The sequence below is a fragment of the Sinocyclocheilus grahami genome, unplaced genomic scaffold (assembly GCF_001515645.1).
Source record: "Sinocyclocheilus grahami isolate Dianchi unplaced genomic scaffold, SAMN03320097.WGS_v1.1 scaffold1009.1, whole genome shotgun sequence".
NCBI classification, from domain to species: Eukaryota; Metazoa; Chordata; class Actinopteri; order Cypriniformes; family Cyprinidae; genus Sinocyclocheilus; species Sinocyclocheilus grahami.
In genome coordinates this window covers 216,239-230,612 of record NW_015506188.1, presented here as the reverse complement: position 1 = coordinate 230,612, position 14,374 = coordinate 216,239, and the positions used below count along the sequence as shown (strand labels likewise).

The 14,374-nt window shown below is 37.6% G+C and overlaps 1 protein-coding gene across 4 annotated transcripts in view; it reads right to left on the bottom strand.

Annotated features, from left to right (window-relative positions):
• The window catches only part of LOC107565576 (tropomyosin alpha-3 chain-like), a 21,088-nt gene extending 7,670 nt beyond the window's left edge, over window positions 1–13,418 (bottom strand). For 2 of the 4 annotated variants that reach the window (XM_016250831.1, XM_016250832.1), the window contains exons 1-6: window positions 13,154–13,418; window positions 12,087–12,212; window positions 3,836–3,969; window positions 3,612–3,729; window positions 3,126–3,196; window positions 2,699–2,774 (exon numbers count right to left, since the gene is read on the bottom strand). In XM_016250831.1, the coding sequence (XP_016106317.1) occupies window positions 2,699–2,774; window positions 3,126–3,196; window positions 3,612–3,729; window positions 3,836–3,969; window positions 12,087–12,212; window positions 13,154–13,267 (639 nt within the window). In that variant the 5' untranslated portion in view covers window positions 13,268–13,418. Of the gene's footprint in view, window positions 1–997; window positions 1,074–2,698; window positions 2,775–3,125; window positions 3,197–3,611; window positions 3,730–3,835; window positions 3,970–12,086; window positions 12,213–13,153 lie in introns of all 4 variants that reach the window. The other 2 variants (XM_016250833.1, XM_016250834.1) reach the window with 1 other exon arrangement.
• Between the last annotated feature and the right edge of the window lie 956 nt (window positions 13,419–14,374).

Here is a 14,374-nt window from a genome sequence, read left to right as displayed (position 1 = left end):
ATATATACACACACACATATATACATATATATACACACACACATACATACAAGAAATTATAATCCTTTATATATTATATATATATATAATTTTTATTAAAATGAATGCTATGGCTGATACCCTATAAATGCCTGATATTTCATATACATACTATTTAGTAAATTTTACACAATACAAGCAATTATAAGAAGTATTAATCAAGCATTATAACATTGTAAAGTATAAAAAAAATTATACAGTATAAAAAAAATTACTAAAAATGTACTTTGAAATCTCCTATTGGAATAGTTGACTTTCTATAGGCTGTGGACTTTAATAGTTTAACCAACACCATTACTTATGCAAACCATAATGTGCAACAAACAACAGATTTGATTAGGGAAATAAATGAGATCCAATAATAGGATTCCATCTAAAATTCTACTGTACTGTAACACATGCTGCAGAATCACATGCAAATCAATAGCCGCTTCTCTGTCATAAGTTGATCTCATGCAACACAGCATTCATTAGCGTCACTTCTGCTTTATTAGTCTAAAGGCATCCGAGACCGGTTGCGCTTGATTCTGTAAGAAACCAAAATGGTGACACTTCATTCATTTCATTATGCAACAGTGCTTCAGGAATCTCATCTAATGGTGATATGGATATGGAAAATGAGACTGTATCCCTTCGGCCAATTACAGCTTTTTCTTGATGTAATGGTCTACCGCTGTAATCTGGTCCGACATATGTGGCCTTTTGCTTCAGATGATGATATACAGCCATACACCAGGCAAAAGGGCATTTGTAAATGAGGGCGTTCGTGTTATGCTCACATGACCAGTTAGATCACTGGTTTGGTAATTAGGAAGCCTATATTTGATTGCCTGGAAGGCAATTTGACAGGCACATTTGTGGGGATTGAATCAGAGTCCCTTTGAGGGTTATAAAAAAAGGGATGAACACTGCAACCAGTCAGAGATCGTGCAGAAGGAAACACACACACACTCCCTACCTTCTCAGCCTGGGCCTCCAAACTCTTAAGATTGTTGGTGACATTTTTCAGCTCCTCCTCCAGCTCAGCGCATTTGCTATATACAGAGCAGCCGTTTTGATTTTGAAGGAAGCAGAAAAGAAAGGGGCACAGGGCAAAGGGAAGACATGAAGACAAGCCAGCAGCAGTGGCAGAGTAATAGAGATGATGTTAAATACATGAACAGCAGAAGAGAGGCCTTAAATGATTGTCTGTGAGGGAAAGTTCACTTAAAAATAATACTGTTGTTTACTTGACCTCATGCCATTTAAAACTAATATCACTTTCTTTCTTCTGAAAACACAAAAATATGATTTTTGCAGCGCTGCTTGCACATACAATGTGCAAGATTTAGGAGCTCTAAAAATGACCAAAAAAAAAAAAATTAAGTATTAGAAGAAAACTAATACTTTTACTATGCAAAGACATTAACTTGACCAAAACACTTATTTTCTTACACTACAATAAGTTTACAACATTAATTTGATTAAATAAATGCATCCTTGGTGGAATTTTTTTTTTAATGTGGACTTTCAGCAAATAATTTAAATGCTGTTCCTCAATGGCTAAACACAAAAATATGATTTTTGCAGCGCTGCTTGCACATACAATGTGCAAGATTTAGGAGCTCTAAAAATGACCAAAAAAAAAAAAATTAAGTATTAGAAGAAAACTAATACTTTTACTATGCAAAGACATTAACTTGACCAAAACACTTATTTTCTTACACTACAATAAGTTTACAACATTAATTTGATTAAATAAATGCATCCTTGGTGGAATTTTTTTTTTTAATGTGGACTTTCAGCAAATAATTTAAATGCTGTTCCTCAATGGCTTGTGTGTGTGTGTGTGTGTGTGTATGTATATTTTGATTCAAAGAATATAGTGCACATTGCATTAACGACTTTTGTTGTACAGCCCACATCATCATTCACCATCATTATATGAAAAACAGGAAAATCTGTAAACTATCTACTGAGTTTCACAGAAGAATCCTAAGCTTTTCAAACAACATGAGTAAATAATTTCAATTTTTGGAGATATTATTCGTTTAAAGTGTGTTAAAGTAGTGCATTTGTGTTGTCTTCCTCTGCCAAAAGTGCTTGGTTTTGGACCTACTGCACGTTTAAATGCTACTGTGTGGTGGTGTGAGCAGAGTTTAAGGGTCAAGGAAGTAAAACTACTGTGATTGTAAAACTGAAAGCTGTCATGAGCTGTTCTGGGCAGTTTGTTTTAGAACATGAACAAATACGCTTTGGCTTTAGGCAGATGAGACTTAAAAACGCACAGCGACTGAAGCGTGTTGCATGAACACGCACATCATGCCACTATCAAGTAAACAACTCATGCGGTTTACGCAAGAATGATATCTGGAAGTGGATGGTTAGATGAGTGGAAGGAAGGTGGAAAGATGAAGGGATAGGGTGGAAAGATGAACCAGGTAAAACAGTAGAAGCACAAGATTAAAAACGACCAGTGCTGGAGGGAGGAGTCCTGGTTTTATACTCTTCTTGTTCCTTTCTAGTTCACTAGCTCACTTTCACTCAAGTATTCAAAATCCAGTTCCAGCTAGAAAGCAACATTCTCCCAATTGCCTGTACATCCCACGTCTCCAACAAACACATAAGTGGCCACAAAGTCCGACATTTAAACACAGAATTTTGCAACTAGCATATATACCTTCTCATCTGAGGCATGCAGAGACTTCAGTGTCTGGTCAAGAGCTCTCAGCTCCTCCTCCATCTGCTTGACATGGCTGTTAGTTTGAGTGGGGAGGGGAAGGTATGTCAGGTCAAAGGTCACACATGCCCAAACACAAATGAGAAGAGAGGGGGACATATGAATTTAAGATGGAGTCAAGCCAGTGAATTCACTCACTCAAACACACACGCACACACACACACACTCTCACACAAAGAAGGATTATGGATATGATAGAGCATTCCTATTGTCATGCAAAATGAGGCATTTTCTCACGCTGAGAGAACAATGAATTTGAGTTTTAAAATGGACACTAAGAAAAAATATGAGCTAAAGGTCAGTATGTGTGGTATGTACTTAGAATAAATGTGATTATGTATATTTTGATTTTGAATCTGAAATTAACCTCTCAGCAAGCTCTGCTCTCTCCTCTGTACGCTCCAACTCTCCCTCAACAATCACCAGCTTACGTGCCACCTGTAACACACGTCAATACTTCATTGTCATAATTTTGTCATAATGATTACTTAGAAAACATATTTATGCAATATTAAATCTAACTTTGAGGAATATGGTGTAGTTAAATGAGCTATTAAAGAGGTTTATGTTAATTGTAATAAAGCTGAAATCAATGAAAGTATAATTATTAGATGAAAAAATATTAAAAATAGAAATTTTGCCTTGGCAACTGAAGTAAAGTTTAGGTTAAAGTACTAATGACTAAACCAGAAAAAAAATAATCACAAAATTAAAATAGAATTAAATAAAAACCCTAATAAAAATAATACGCAAATAAAAAATACAAACAATTTTTTTAAAGGAAACTACTACTACAAAAAAAAATCTAATTCAAATATGAATAAATAGCATATAATAACGCTGGTTAAATTACCTCCTCATATTTGCGGTCGGCCTCCTCAGCAATGTGCTTGGCCTCCTTGAGTTGGATCTCCTGGAGCTCCATCTTCTCCTCATCCTTCAGAGCCCTGTTCTCAATCACCTTCATCCCTCTATTCCATAGAGAGAGCGAATTAAACGGAAGTAGGGCAAGTTAGGGTGGGAAGAATGAAGATATAACATCACTCTGAATGCGTATGCCTGATTAGGCACACTTACCTCTCGCTCTCATCTGCGGCCTTCTCGGCTTCCTCCAGCTTCTGCAGAGCTGTGGCCAGTCTCTCCTGAGCACGATCCAACTCTTCCTCAACGAGCTGGATACGCCTGTTCAGAGAGGCCACCTCTGCCTCAGCCTACAAGGCAAACATGACAAAAACCACAGGAGATTAGTACAGATACACTATTCCACTGACCTTCAAGCGCCACACGGCGAGCGTGATGCGAGATAAGAAACAGGAAGATGGGGAAACACTGGGATAACCTGGAAGAACCAAGATGACTTGGCGACAAATGTGGAGTCAAAACTGGAAACTGGAACCAATGAGACAATGGAAAAATTTAATGTGGTGGAATCATCTGGGAGCTTCTGCTTAAGCAGAGCGGCACCACTATGTTTGCGATCACAATTATTTTGTGATGAGTGAGTGTACACAGTGACTAAAATTGTTTTAGCAAGGCGGCACTATTAACAATGCTCTGACTAAGGATAGGGATTATTCAAATAATTGTTCCAAACTATTTCAGCATGGAACATGTGGCCCTCTTTGAGTTATGGACATGAATGATGCCTCAAAAGATGTTGCTTACTGAAGAAAGGTGTCCTATGCCTTTCTAATGTAAGAGAGAGAGAGAGAAAAAAAAGTCCAAGTCACCAACGCCCCGCCAGCAAGTCAAACTCTGAGCGAGTGGAAGTAACGCGAGGATCAGATGTTTCACGCGCTGGTCTCTTTGATTGGACCGATGCTTTCTTGAATTTTCTTAGATACAAATAATAGTGTTTGTGAAAAGAAAAACAGGAACGAGATATATTCTCTCGGCCAGGAGCTTTTGAAAGTTGAATTTAACGCGAGCAAAGCCGTGTTCAAGCAGGCGTTCGGTTTCTCATTCGAATTAATGAATGCGTTTTTAATGTCATGAAGTCTTTCTTCCCTCCCCTTGCTTTCTCTTCACCCAGTTTGGTCAGTTGCCTGAACTCTTCCTTTTTTTTCGGCTCACTTCCGGATACCCCACCCAGTCTCCAACGGTTTAAGGGCTGAGAAATGTGGTGTTAACTGATCCTGGATCAGCGGCAGCGCCGAGTCGAGTCCCAGCGGAACTGGTTCAGGGTTGATCTCCGGTCAGCAGGGGTTTAGTGCGGTCTGCGTGATTCTTACGGAAGAGCCTCCCTGGTTTTACACGTGACCTGACCAGGTAGATGACGTACAGCTAATAAAGCATTGGCATTCCAGGCCACTCCTTAAAATCCAGGAATGAGCTCGTAGTCGTAGATCAATGGGAAACTTTTTAGACTATTGTGATCATTAGGATGTTAGGAATTTTGAGAAGGAAGTTGAGTTCATATTTTTTTGATATATTAGTAAATTAGTATCTTTAGCTGGTATCTCATATTTTGGAATGACCTTATCATGATTTGCTTATTCATTGTAGCTCAGTTGTTCTCAGTAGGGGTTGGGCCTACTAGGGTGACAACTTTAAATTGTTTAAAGGGGTCCTATTATGCTTTTTCACTTTTTGAATTTTAGTCAGTGTGTATATGTTTGGGCATAAAAAAAGATCTAGAAAGTTACGAATCGCAAAGTCCACTCCGAAGGGAGATATTTAGTTTTCAAGAACTACAACGAACGGCTCGTTTGGACTACTGCGTTTGTTTCCGGGCTTTGTGATATCACAAAGCGGCTCATTAGAATATCATTACAAAGAATTCCTGCCTTCAGAAATTCGAATGGTTGGGGGGTGGGGCGAGGTTGAGGTTAGAACGCTTGGTTGAGTGAGTGCATCAGACGAGACGATGAAGAAGAAGAGCTGCTGTGCTGTCAGCGTTTCGGCATGTCTAGAACAATTCTTATAAGTATAACACGACGTAGCTGGGCGCCGCGGACAGACGCCGAACGGTGCCGCCGGTGTGCCTGCACTCATAGAAAATAAAGTCTTTGAATTTTAAAGACGTGGCGCGATGCTGCGCTTCTCGTCCGGTGTGCAACCGCCTGAAACACGTTTTTTTTCACCTCCGTGCCCAAGCGTCTTTGTTTGGGCTTTCGAAAAGGGATGATGTTAGGAAACAGTGGTTGCCATTTATTTTTTAACTCTGTTCCTGAGCATTATAACCCCAATTTGCTATTGTGTGCTGCGCATTTGACTGAGGACAGCTTCCACAACACGAGGGAGTACAGTGCCGGATTCGCCCAAAAGCTTTTGTTGAAAGACGGAGCAAGGGGGCGTGGCAGTACTGAAACACCGTCTAAGCTGTTCGCCAATCACAACGCACTGGGACAGCTAACCAATCACAACACATTTTGTTTTTCGGAAGGTGGACCTTCATCAAAGCCGGAACTAATAGAGCCGTTTGTGCCAGGCTGGGGAGAAAGGTATTTTAATAAAAAAAATTGTGAAACATAATGCATTTTTCGAACCACCAAGCATGAGAACATGTTCTAGTACACCCCCAAAACAAAATCAAGACTTTGTGAAAAAGCATAATAGGACCCCTTTAAAATAAGTTGTCTTAAAATGCTTTATCACTTTAAAAAATATACATTTAAAATGATAAAAAGTCGTACACTTTATTTATATAGCGATTTATTCAGTACAGAGCTTTATTTATTAAAAAGGGAAGTTAGAGAATGAGTGATGCCAAATTCAAATACAAGACAAATCAAAATTTAGCTGTAAAGTATCTCTAAAAGACAACAATGTTGTTATTCAGCTTGAGTCAGCTCAATGTTGATTCAGTCCAGTTCAATATCAGTTGATGTTACAAAATTTGTCAATTACTAACAAATTTGATTCAGTTGTAAAGCAACTAGACAATAGTGGCATCATTCAACTCAGTTCAGTCCAAGTTTTGTTCATGTCCAATAGTGTCTGCGCAGTCAAATCAATGATATTACTGGATATTATATGTCTTTAAACCCCAACTAAGCAAGCCAAAAGGGTTAATGTTAACACAATCAATGCAAATTAATTAAGCAAATTAATGTTAACTCAATCAGTTAGTATCTACAGTATATCATTATGTAATTATTCATTATTACATCTTTGGTGCTTTTCTGACAACTAAAATTATGTGTTTTGGTCTTATGTGTCATTTGTAATACTTGAGCTGGATGTTGACATCACTGAATTCAATGATGAACTGTCTTTAACTGAAAAATGAGTGTTTACTATTGTCACTTTGCATTATTGACACTATTTTCCTAATTAATGCTGTTCAGTTGCTTTGACACAATCTGTATTGTTAAAAGCGCTATATAAATAAAGGTGACTTGACTTGACTTGACTTCAGAATCAGCATCCACTGAATTATGTCTGGCATATTTAGGCTGTAAACTAGAACAAGGAGTGTTACAAATCCTTTACTAGTCATTACGTGTATTGTCGGAGTCACAGTAAGTTCCTGTGCTCTTGAGCAAACAAACCCTGATTCAGAGAAATTACAAAACCACAGTCATATATTTTCATGTGTCAATATGTCTGACAGAAGGCCGCATTGGAGTGATAGCACAAGCGTGGACATTGATAAATCTGTTGTTGGCTTGCCTGTAATAGAAACAGACCAAATGCTTTGACTTATATTTAATTTTTTAACCAAATTATTATCATCCTTATTATTATTACAACATTGATGATTACATGTAATATCAGTTATTACATTTAAATACTTTCATTTTATAGTATATGTTATGTTTGTATTGTTGTAGTCTAATGATTATTTACTTTTTGTGTAAAAGAAGTAGAGATAAATCAATAATCACAATTTCTTCTGCATATATAAACAAAAATAACCAGTATTGGTAGTAAAAATATTGGCAGATTTGTAGTATTTGGGTCTGCCATAGTTATTATCTATAGATTATTTGTGTTGTGTTATGTTGAACTGTGTTGAGTTACGTTTTTTTTAATAACCTTTGAGGAATACCTATGAAATTGAGAGATTTGAATAATGTGTAACTGTATCTTTCTGTTAATTCAAATAGTCTAACATTGTGATTTCGATTTAAGACTATTGAAAGATTCCATTATAGAATTTACCCACTGGATTACATGAGGTCATTAAAAAGAATCCAGTGAACAAGCTGAAGTCACAGGCCTGGGCAAAACTGAACAAGACTATAGTAATGCTGCCTGCCTGTCTGTGCAATCTTTCTGGTATCTGTACGCTGTGTCCTGAACACTGTTTAAAGTATGCCCTAGGCTATGGTTTTATATCTTGATTTTGTAGTTCTTACTTGAAAGACTTTTAATATTGACAGACCCTAAAGGTTTAGCCTCAGATCAGTGTTAAAGGTAAAGGAATGTTGACTGATCCTGAATCATTCTGCTGTAGAAAAGCAGCAAAATCAAGTTGCATCATCATTTCCTGTTTCACCCTTCCTTCCTGTCTCCCTTCACTAGTGTGGAACATGTTCCAGAGACTCCATAACTTGGGACAAGGCACTTTTTATCATATGTTGCCACCATCTCACCAGATGATGGCGCCAGATGATCTAGATTGACACAGCATGTACCCCCACTCATATGATCATATACAATTTTTCAGTATGATTGATAATATTCTGCTTGTCTTTCATTTTCTATATATAAACGGAGGGGAGAAAATGTTTAAAAGTTTGGGGTCAGGAGATTTTTTTTGTCTCTTATGCTCAACAAGGTAAACAGTAAAACAGTAATATTGTGAAATATTTTTGCAATTTAAAATATATGTTTTCTACTTTGAATATATGTTAAATGTAATTTATTCCTGTGATGGCAAAACAGAATTTTCAGCATCAGTCTTCTGTGTCACATGATCCTTCAGAAATCATTCTAATATGCTGATTTTCTCAAGAAACTTTTCTTATTAATGTTAAAAACAGTTGGCTAGTATGTTATGAAACTAATGTGTGGCAATTTTTTTGTTGTTGTTTAAGATTGAATCTACTGTGATAAGAAATGAAGTACAAGTGACATAACTGAGCAGAGGTTTTTTGTGTTTTTGTCTGGGCTGATAGAAAAACTGAGACTTATGTCTCTAATGGCCTGCTGACACTATAGGTTATAGGTGACGAGGCTCAAGGTTTGACATTCTGACCTCAAGACACACTCACATAAACACATGCTCACTTACATCAACATGTTAAGACCCACTCATCCACCCGCAGCAGCTGTACACATATTTCCTTAAGCATTTGGAAGGCCCAAGGAACTGTGGCAATGTTCTTAGTATTTCAGTTCTACATTTATGCACAAAGGTTGTATCTATCCTCAACCTCTCACATTTTCACCATGACTGCTCTAGACACTGTTAAGGCTGCTTGCTCAGAGCTCTATTTAAAGGATACACCCCCAGATTCAAACCGGATCACTGTGTCTGGTCGGCCTGTCTGTCAAGCTCACACTGCATGACGATGAGTGACTAGTTGAACTCCAAATTACCACTAAATCCAGCTGAGTTTATTGCAAAACTCTTTTTAACTGTGTGGGGTAGCAAGGTGTGATAGCTTGGTGGTAAAGTTTTTTGACTCAAGGTTTGGATGAAAATAGATTTCAAAGCGACAGCTGTAATGGAGGCAACCCACACTCACCCTTTGTTTGGAGCTACTGTTCTCATGCTGCTTGTCTGATTAGGGGTGGCCAGATTCAAAACAATAAATCCTCCTCGTATGACAATGTTATATTAACATTGTATGACATGAAATCTTTTTCTGCTCTCCCTCTCTCTGTGAGGTCAGAGATCATCTCCTAGCCTGTCAAGCTAGTGTTCAGCTGGTTTAGATGGTCAACAAGCTGGTTAAAAAGTGCCCAAAACCTTTCTAAAACCAGCCAATAGACCGATTTAAGTTTTTTTTTTCATGTACTATTATTTAATTCTAGATAGAACACGATACAATATCTCTGTACCTCTCTCTCTTTTACACACAGTCTTCAAAGCCTGTGGTATTCAGTCATCTTCTGAAGGCTGAATATTCTGACCACAGGTGTGCCTGCTATATCCGGAGCCCAGAACAAAGGGACAACGACAGGCAATAGACAGACGTACTCGGTGTAACAGAGTTGAGCGTGATGCCACAGTCTTAGTTTAGCAGTCAAAGAGGGAGTCAAGTTACACAATGGTTACACAAAGTTACAACAATGAATTGCCTTTTTCTTAATTGAAATGAATCAGTTCTTGAGATGGATATGTATGAAAGCATTAGCAAATTTTCCATGTTGATAAAAGCTAGTATTTTTCATAAACACTCCAGAAGAACAATACTAAAAATGCAAGACTCGCAAAGCTTTAAACCTCTACCAAGAGTCTGTTCATGCCTGGAGTGTTCTTTCTTATGTTCATTGTGTTCCTCTCACAAACACTGATTTACAGCCCTTGCTGCTAAATCAGCTGTCTCAAGGTAGTAATTTTCTCACTGAGGCCTGCAGGCAAGAGTATGCAGAATATCACCCACACGTTTTGTCACCTCGTGTGTGAGTTATGGATAAGTTGGGAACCAAGAACTTATTCTGATTCAGAATAAACAGGTTCTATTAAAAATAAAATAAAACAAAATTAAATTAAAATGACATTCAATTAACGGTTCCCCAAAGTAAATTTGTCTAATAGCACAAAATAGCACATTTTAAATCTAAAAGAGTTCACCTTTATTTAGTGTCACCAAAACATTGCTACTGAATTTACAGCGCAAAACAAACATGACTAGTTTAGCAATTTCCAAACAAATGACCATCATGAACCGATTATTTTTAGTGAATCAACAACATGGAGCACTTCCATTGTAGTCTGATTCTTGAACGAATGACTCTTATGAGTCGTTTTCTTTTTTAGTGAATCGACAACATGCAGCGCTACAAGTGTAGTGAACAAATGACTCTTACGAGCTGATTCTTTTTAGTGAATCGACAACATACAGAGCAGCAGTGTTGGGGAAAGTTACTTTTAAAAGTAATGCATTACAATATTGCGTTACTCCATAAAAAAAGTAACTAATTACTTAGTTACTTTTTATGGAAAGTAATGCGTTACGTTACTTTTGCGTTACTTTTTAAATCTGGACAGGGCTTGCTTGTTTGTTTTTAAAATAAAAAAGTTCTATTTTTGGCAAATATAAAAGCCTTTTCACACCAAAAGTGAAATGAATAAGCCTCAGGCTGAAGGGAAAGTAAATTTAAGTCCGTACAGTAGAATGCTGAAGAAGACATTTCAACACACTTCAGCAATAAAAAAAGACACACAAATGTTTGTCTAGAGTAATTTGTGCTTATTAGTATGGTTGAACTGGATCATCGAAGGTCAGAAGCAAAGACATTGGTTAATAAAATGGGATTAAATACATAAAGGATATTTGTGTTGTTTAACATTTAATTATTGCAGGTTTGCGTTATATTCTGAGTATATTCTGAGCATTTTTTAAATTCATTTTGAGGAATACTGAATCTGTTTTTTTATTTTGTGAGTGAGATTAATGAATGCATATTCATATTTATTTTAGAACTACAGTAGCATCTTCTGATTTCTCTCAACATGGGGACAGGAGAGCTGTCAGTCAATAAATTGGAAAAAAAGTAACTCAAATATTCTCTTGTAAATGAAAAAGTAATGCATTACTTTTCTAGTTACTTGAAAAAAAGTAATCTGATTACGTAACTCACGTTACTTGTAATGCGTTACCCCCAACACTGCAGAGCAGTGTGGTCTGATTCTGAACGAATTATTCTCCTGAACTGTTTTTGTAGTGAATGAACAACATATAGCGCAACCATCGTAGGCTATTAGCTATAGCTATTTGTTCTCAAACGAATGACTCTAATGTGTTGATTCTTTTTAGTAAATCAAGCACATACAGCCTAGCTAACTGTGAAACGTAAACCTGACTGGTCATATGGCATTGTGTAAACACATTATGTGCTTTGTCAGAAGTGAAATAAATGAAATATATTTTTTGATTGTTTGGTTTTTGTTTATATAGTGTTTTTAATATACTATAGGTTTAGGCCAATTATTGCACTCCATTTATGCTGCCTCTAAAAAGATTGTAAAAAATAGTGAAAAAAAACTGATATGAGATATTTTTGATGACAATATGAATACATTTATGTGAGGAAGTTAGTCTGGCTAGCTGACATCACAGTCAAAAAGAGGGGTGTCAGCTGTGGAGGAGTGAATGGAGAGAATGAGAGGAATGGAGGGGTGGGATCAACAAGAATCCCCGGATAAAGTTTAAAGTATTGCATTTGTGTTTGTGTGTGATTTGGTGCTTTTTGATCATCAATCACTCACATCTGCAGCTTTCTTCTCAGATATCTCCAGTTTCTCCTGGGCATCCTTCAGGGCCTCTGAGTATTTATCCAGCTCATCTTCAGTGCCCTTCAGTTTCTTCTGCATCTGAATCAGCTCATCCTCATGCTGGGAGAAAGAAAGAAAGGAAATATGAGAGTGGAGGAGATAGAAAGAGAGGGGGAAAGAAATATCGGTATGAAATCATCCACTAGTATACAACTTCACACATAGCCTCATGCCCCCATCACTTCTGCCTCAAGCTGGCACAAAGCAACACTTTTCAGTGTCTTTTTGCCCACCTTCTTGAGGTGACGAGCACAGATATGCAGCTTACCAAAGCTACAGCTTGTCTAAATGTGAATAAAAATACGCTCACAGGCAACCCAAAACTTTCACACATCCTCAGCCCTATCTGCAACTCCCTTCTCCATCTCTTGCTAAGACTGTGTTTATCCGCCCTGCATTCTTTCAGTGGCAGATCACAGGCTTGCAACTGCTACTAAGTGCTGGGCTCAGTATCTAAGACTTCACATATCAAGCCTTGGTGGTGGGTGCTTGTTTTCCAAGAAGGGTTTAAGACAGTTGTCTGCAATGACCAGGTGCATTATATTCTTATAGTCCAATCAAAAGCGAAAGTTCTGGCATAATTTAGCCCCCTCATGTATGACTTTCTTTCTTCTGTGGAACACAAAAGAAGATATTTTGAAGAATGTTGGTAACCAAGGAAGTCAATGGGACATTCAATATATCTTCTTTTGTTTCCCACAGAAGAACGAAGGTCATACAGTTTAATTTTTGGGTGGACTATGCCTTTAACAAATGTACACATTGTAAAATGACTTAGATCTTTGTCTCATATTCAGATCGGTTTTGGTCCAGAAGGAAAAAAGTGGGTCTGTGGTGCATTAAGCATTCAAACCACATCTTAAATGATTAAACATTTGGTCCCCCAAATTAAAAAGCTCTCTCTAAACATCAGCACTGAAATGAAGCATCTCCATCCTGTCCCATTTAGTCAATATACGTTTTAGTTGTCTCAACCTTTGACCTTTCCACCTCCGCCTCACCTGTTTGCTTCTGTCCTCTGCTGCTTTCCTGTCGGTCTCTGCTTGTTCGGCCTGGTCCAGAGCATTCTCCTTATCCAGCTTGAGCATCATCATCTTCTTCTTGACGGCTTCCATCTTGGCGTCTGTGAGTAGGGTCTTACGGTACCAGAAACAAAAAGTGGCAGTGCAGTAGATGAGGGCTAGTGGTTTAGGAACAGGAGCTGGTCAAGCGAGGAACGTGGACAGAGAAAGAGAGAGAGGGAGTAAAGTGGAGAGAGACCAAACTCAGCCAGGGATAGTGGGAAGGCATTTATATCTTGGGGCATCAGGCCCCGCCCAGTTTCTAATAAACCCCGCCCACTTACTCATTATAGCTCACCTAATACAGTCATGTTTGGGGTCTGATGTGGCCATGATGTAGTGATGTAATGTTGGTTCTCAGGACCTTATCATAATTAAAATTCAGTTGAACTATATTATAAACAGTATTTTAATGTCGTCAGCAACTATAAATTCACTCCAGACAGCTTTCACTTACATATTTAGTTTTTTCTTGCACACCTATTGTTTTCATCCTTCTCTTCTGTTAGATCATTCCTTTCTGAAAGAATGAACTAGAAGATATGACATGACAGAGACAAGAATGGACGTCAATGGACAGAGCTGTGGTTCGGCTATAATAAGACAAAGCCACTGTTTGTGACAGGCACAGGTGTGTGTGTGTGTTACATTACTCGTATCCCCAGCTGTGCTGTTCCCTTTATGGCGCGTCAGTCGCCACAATGATCGCTTTACAGCTTTTTTTCTAATGTGAGACACCGTTCTATCATTAACTTGCCTGACCACGTATAACAAGGCTTTGGGGAACCACACTTGTTGTGGTAAGATTGCCTTTGGAATGCAACAATCCCAAACACACCGTCATCTAGATGATTTATCTCTCTATATATTTATTCATAGAGCAAAATAGAGAAAAAAAAAACCACTGAAATAATTTGTATTTGTCAACTAAGCATGCATTTGGGAATGAACCTTAATATCAAAATCATAAATTCAGTCTTGTCTATATTTTTGACTAATGCATTTGGGAATGAACCTTAATATCAAAATCATAAATTCAGTCTTGTCTATATTTTTGCCTATGGTGTAAAATAGGTTACATTCTCCTCTAGCACAGATTTTCACATCATTCATCCATCTGCATTCTTTACTGGATTAACAATATCTGAATTTGAATTTGAA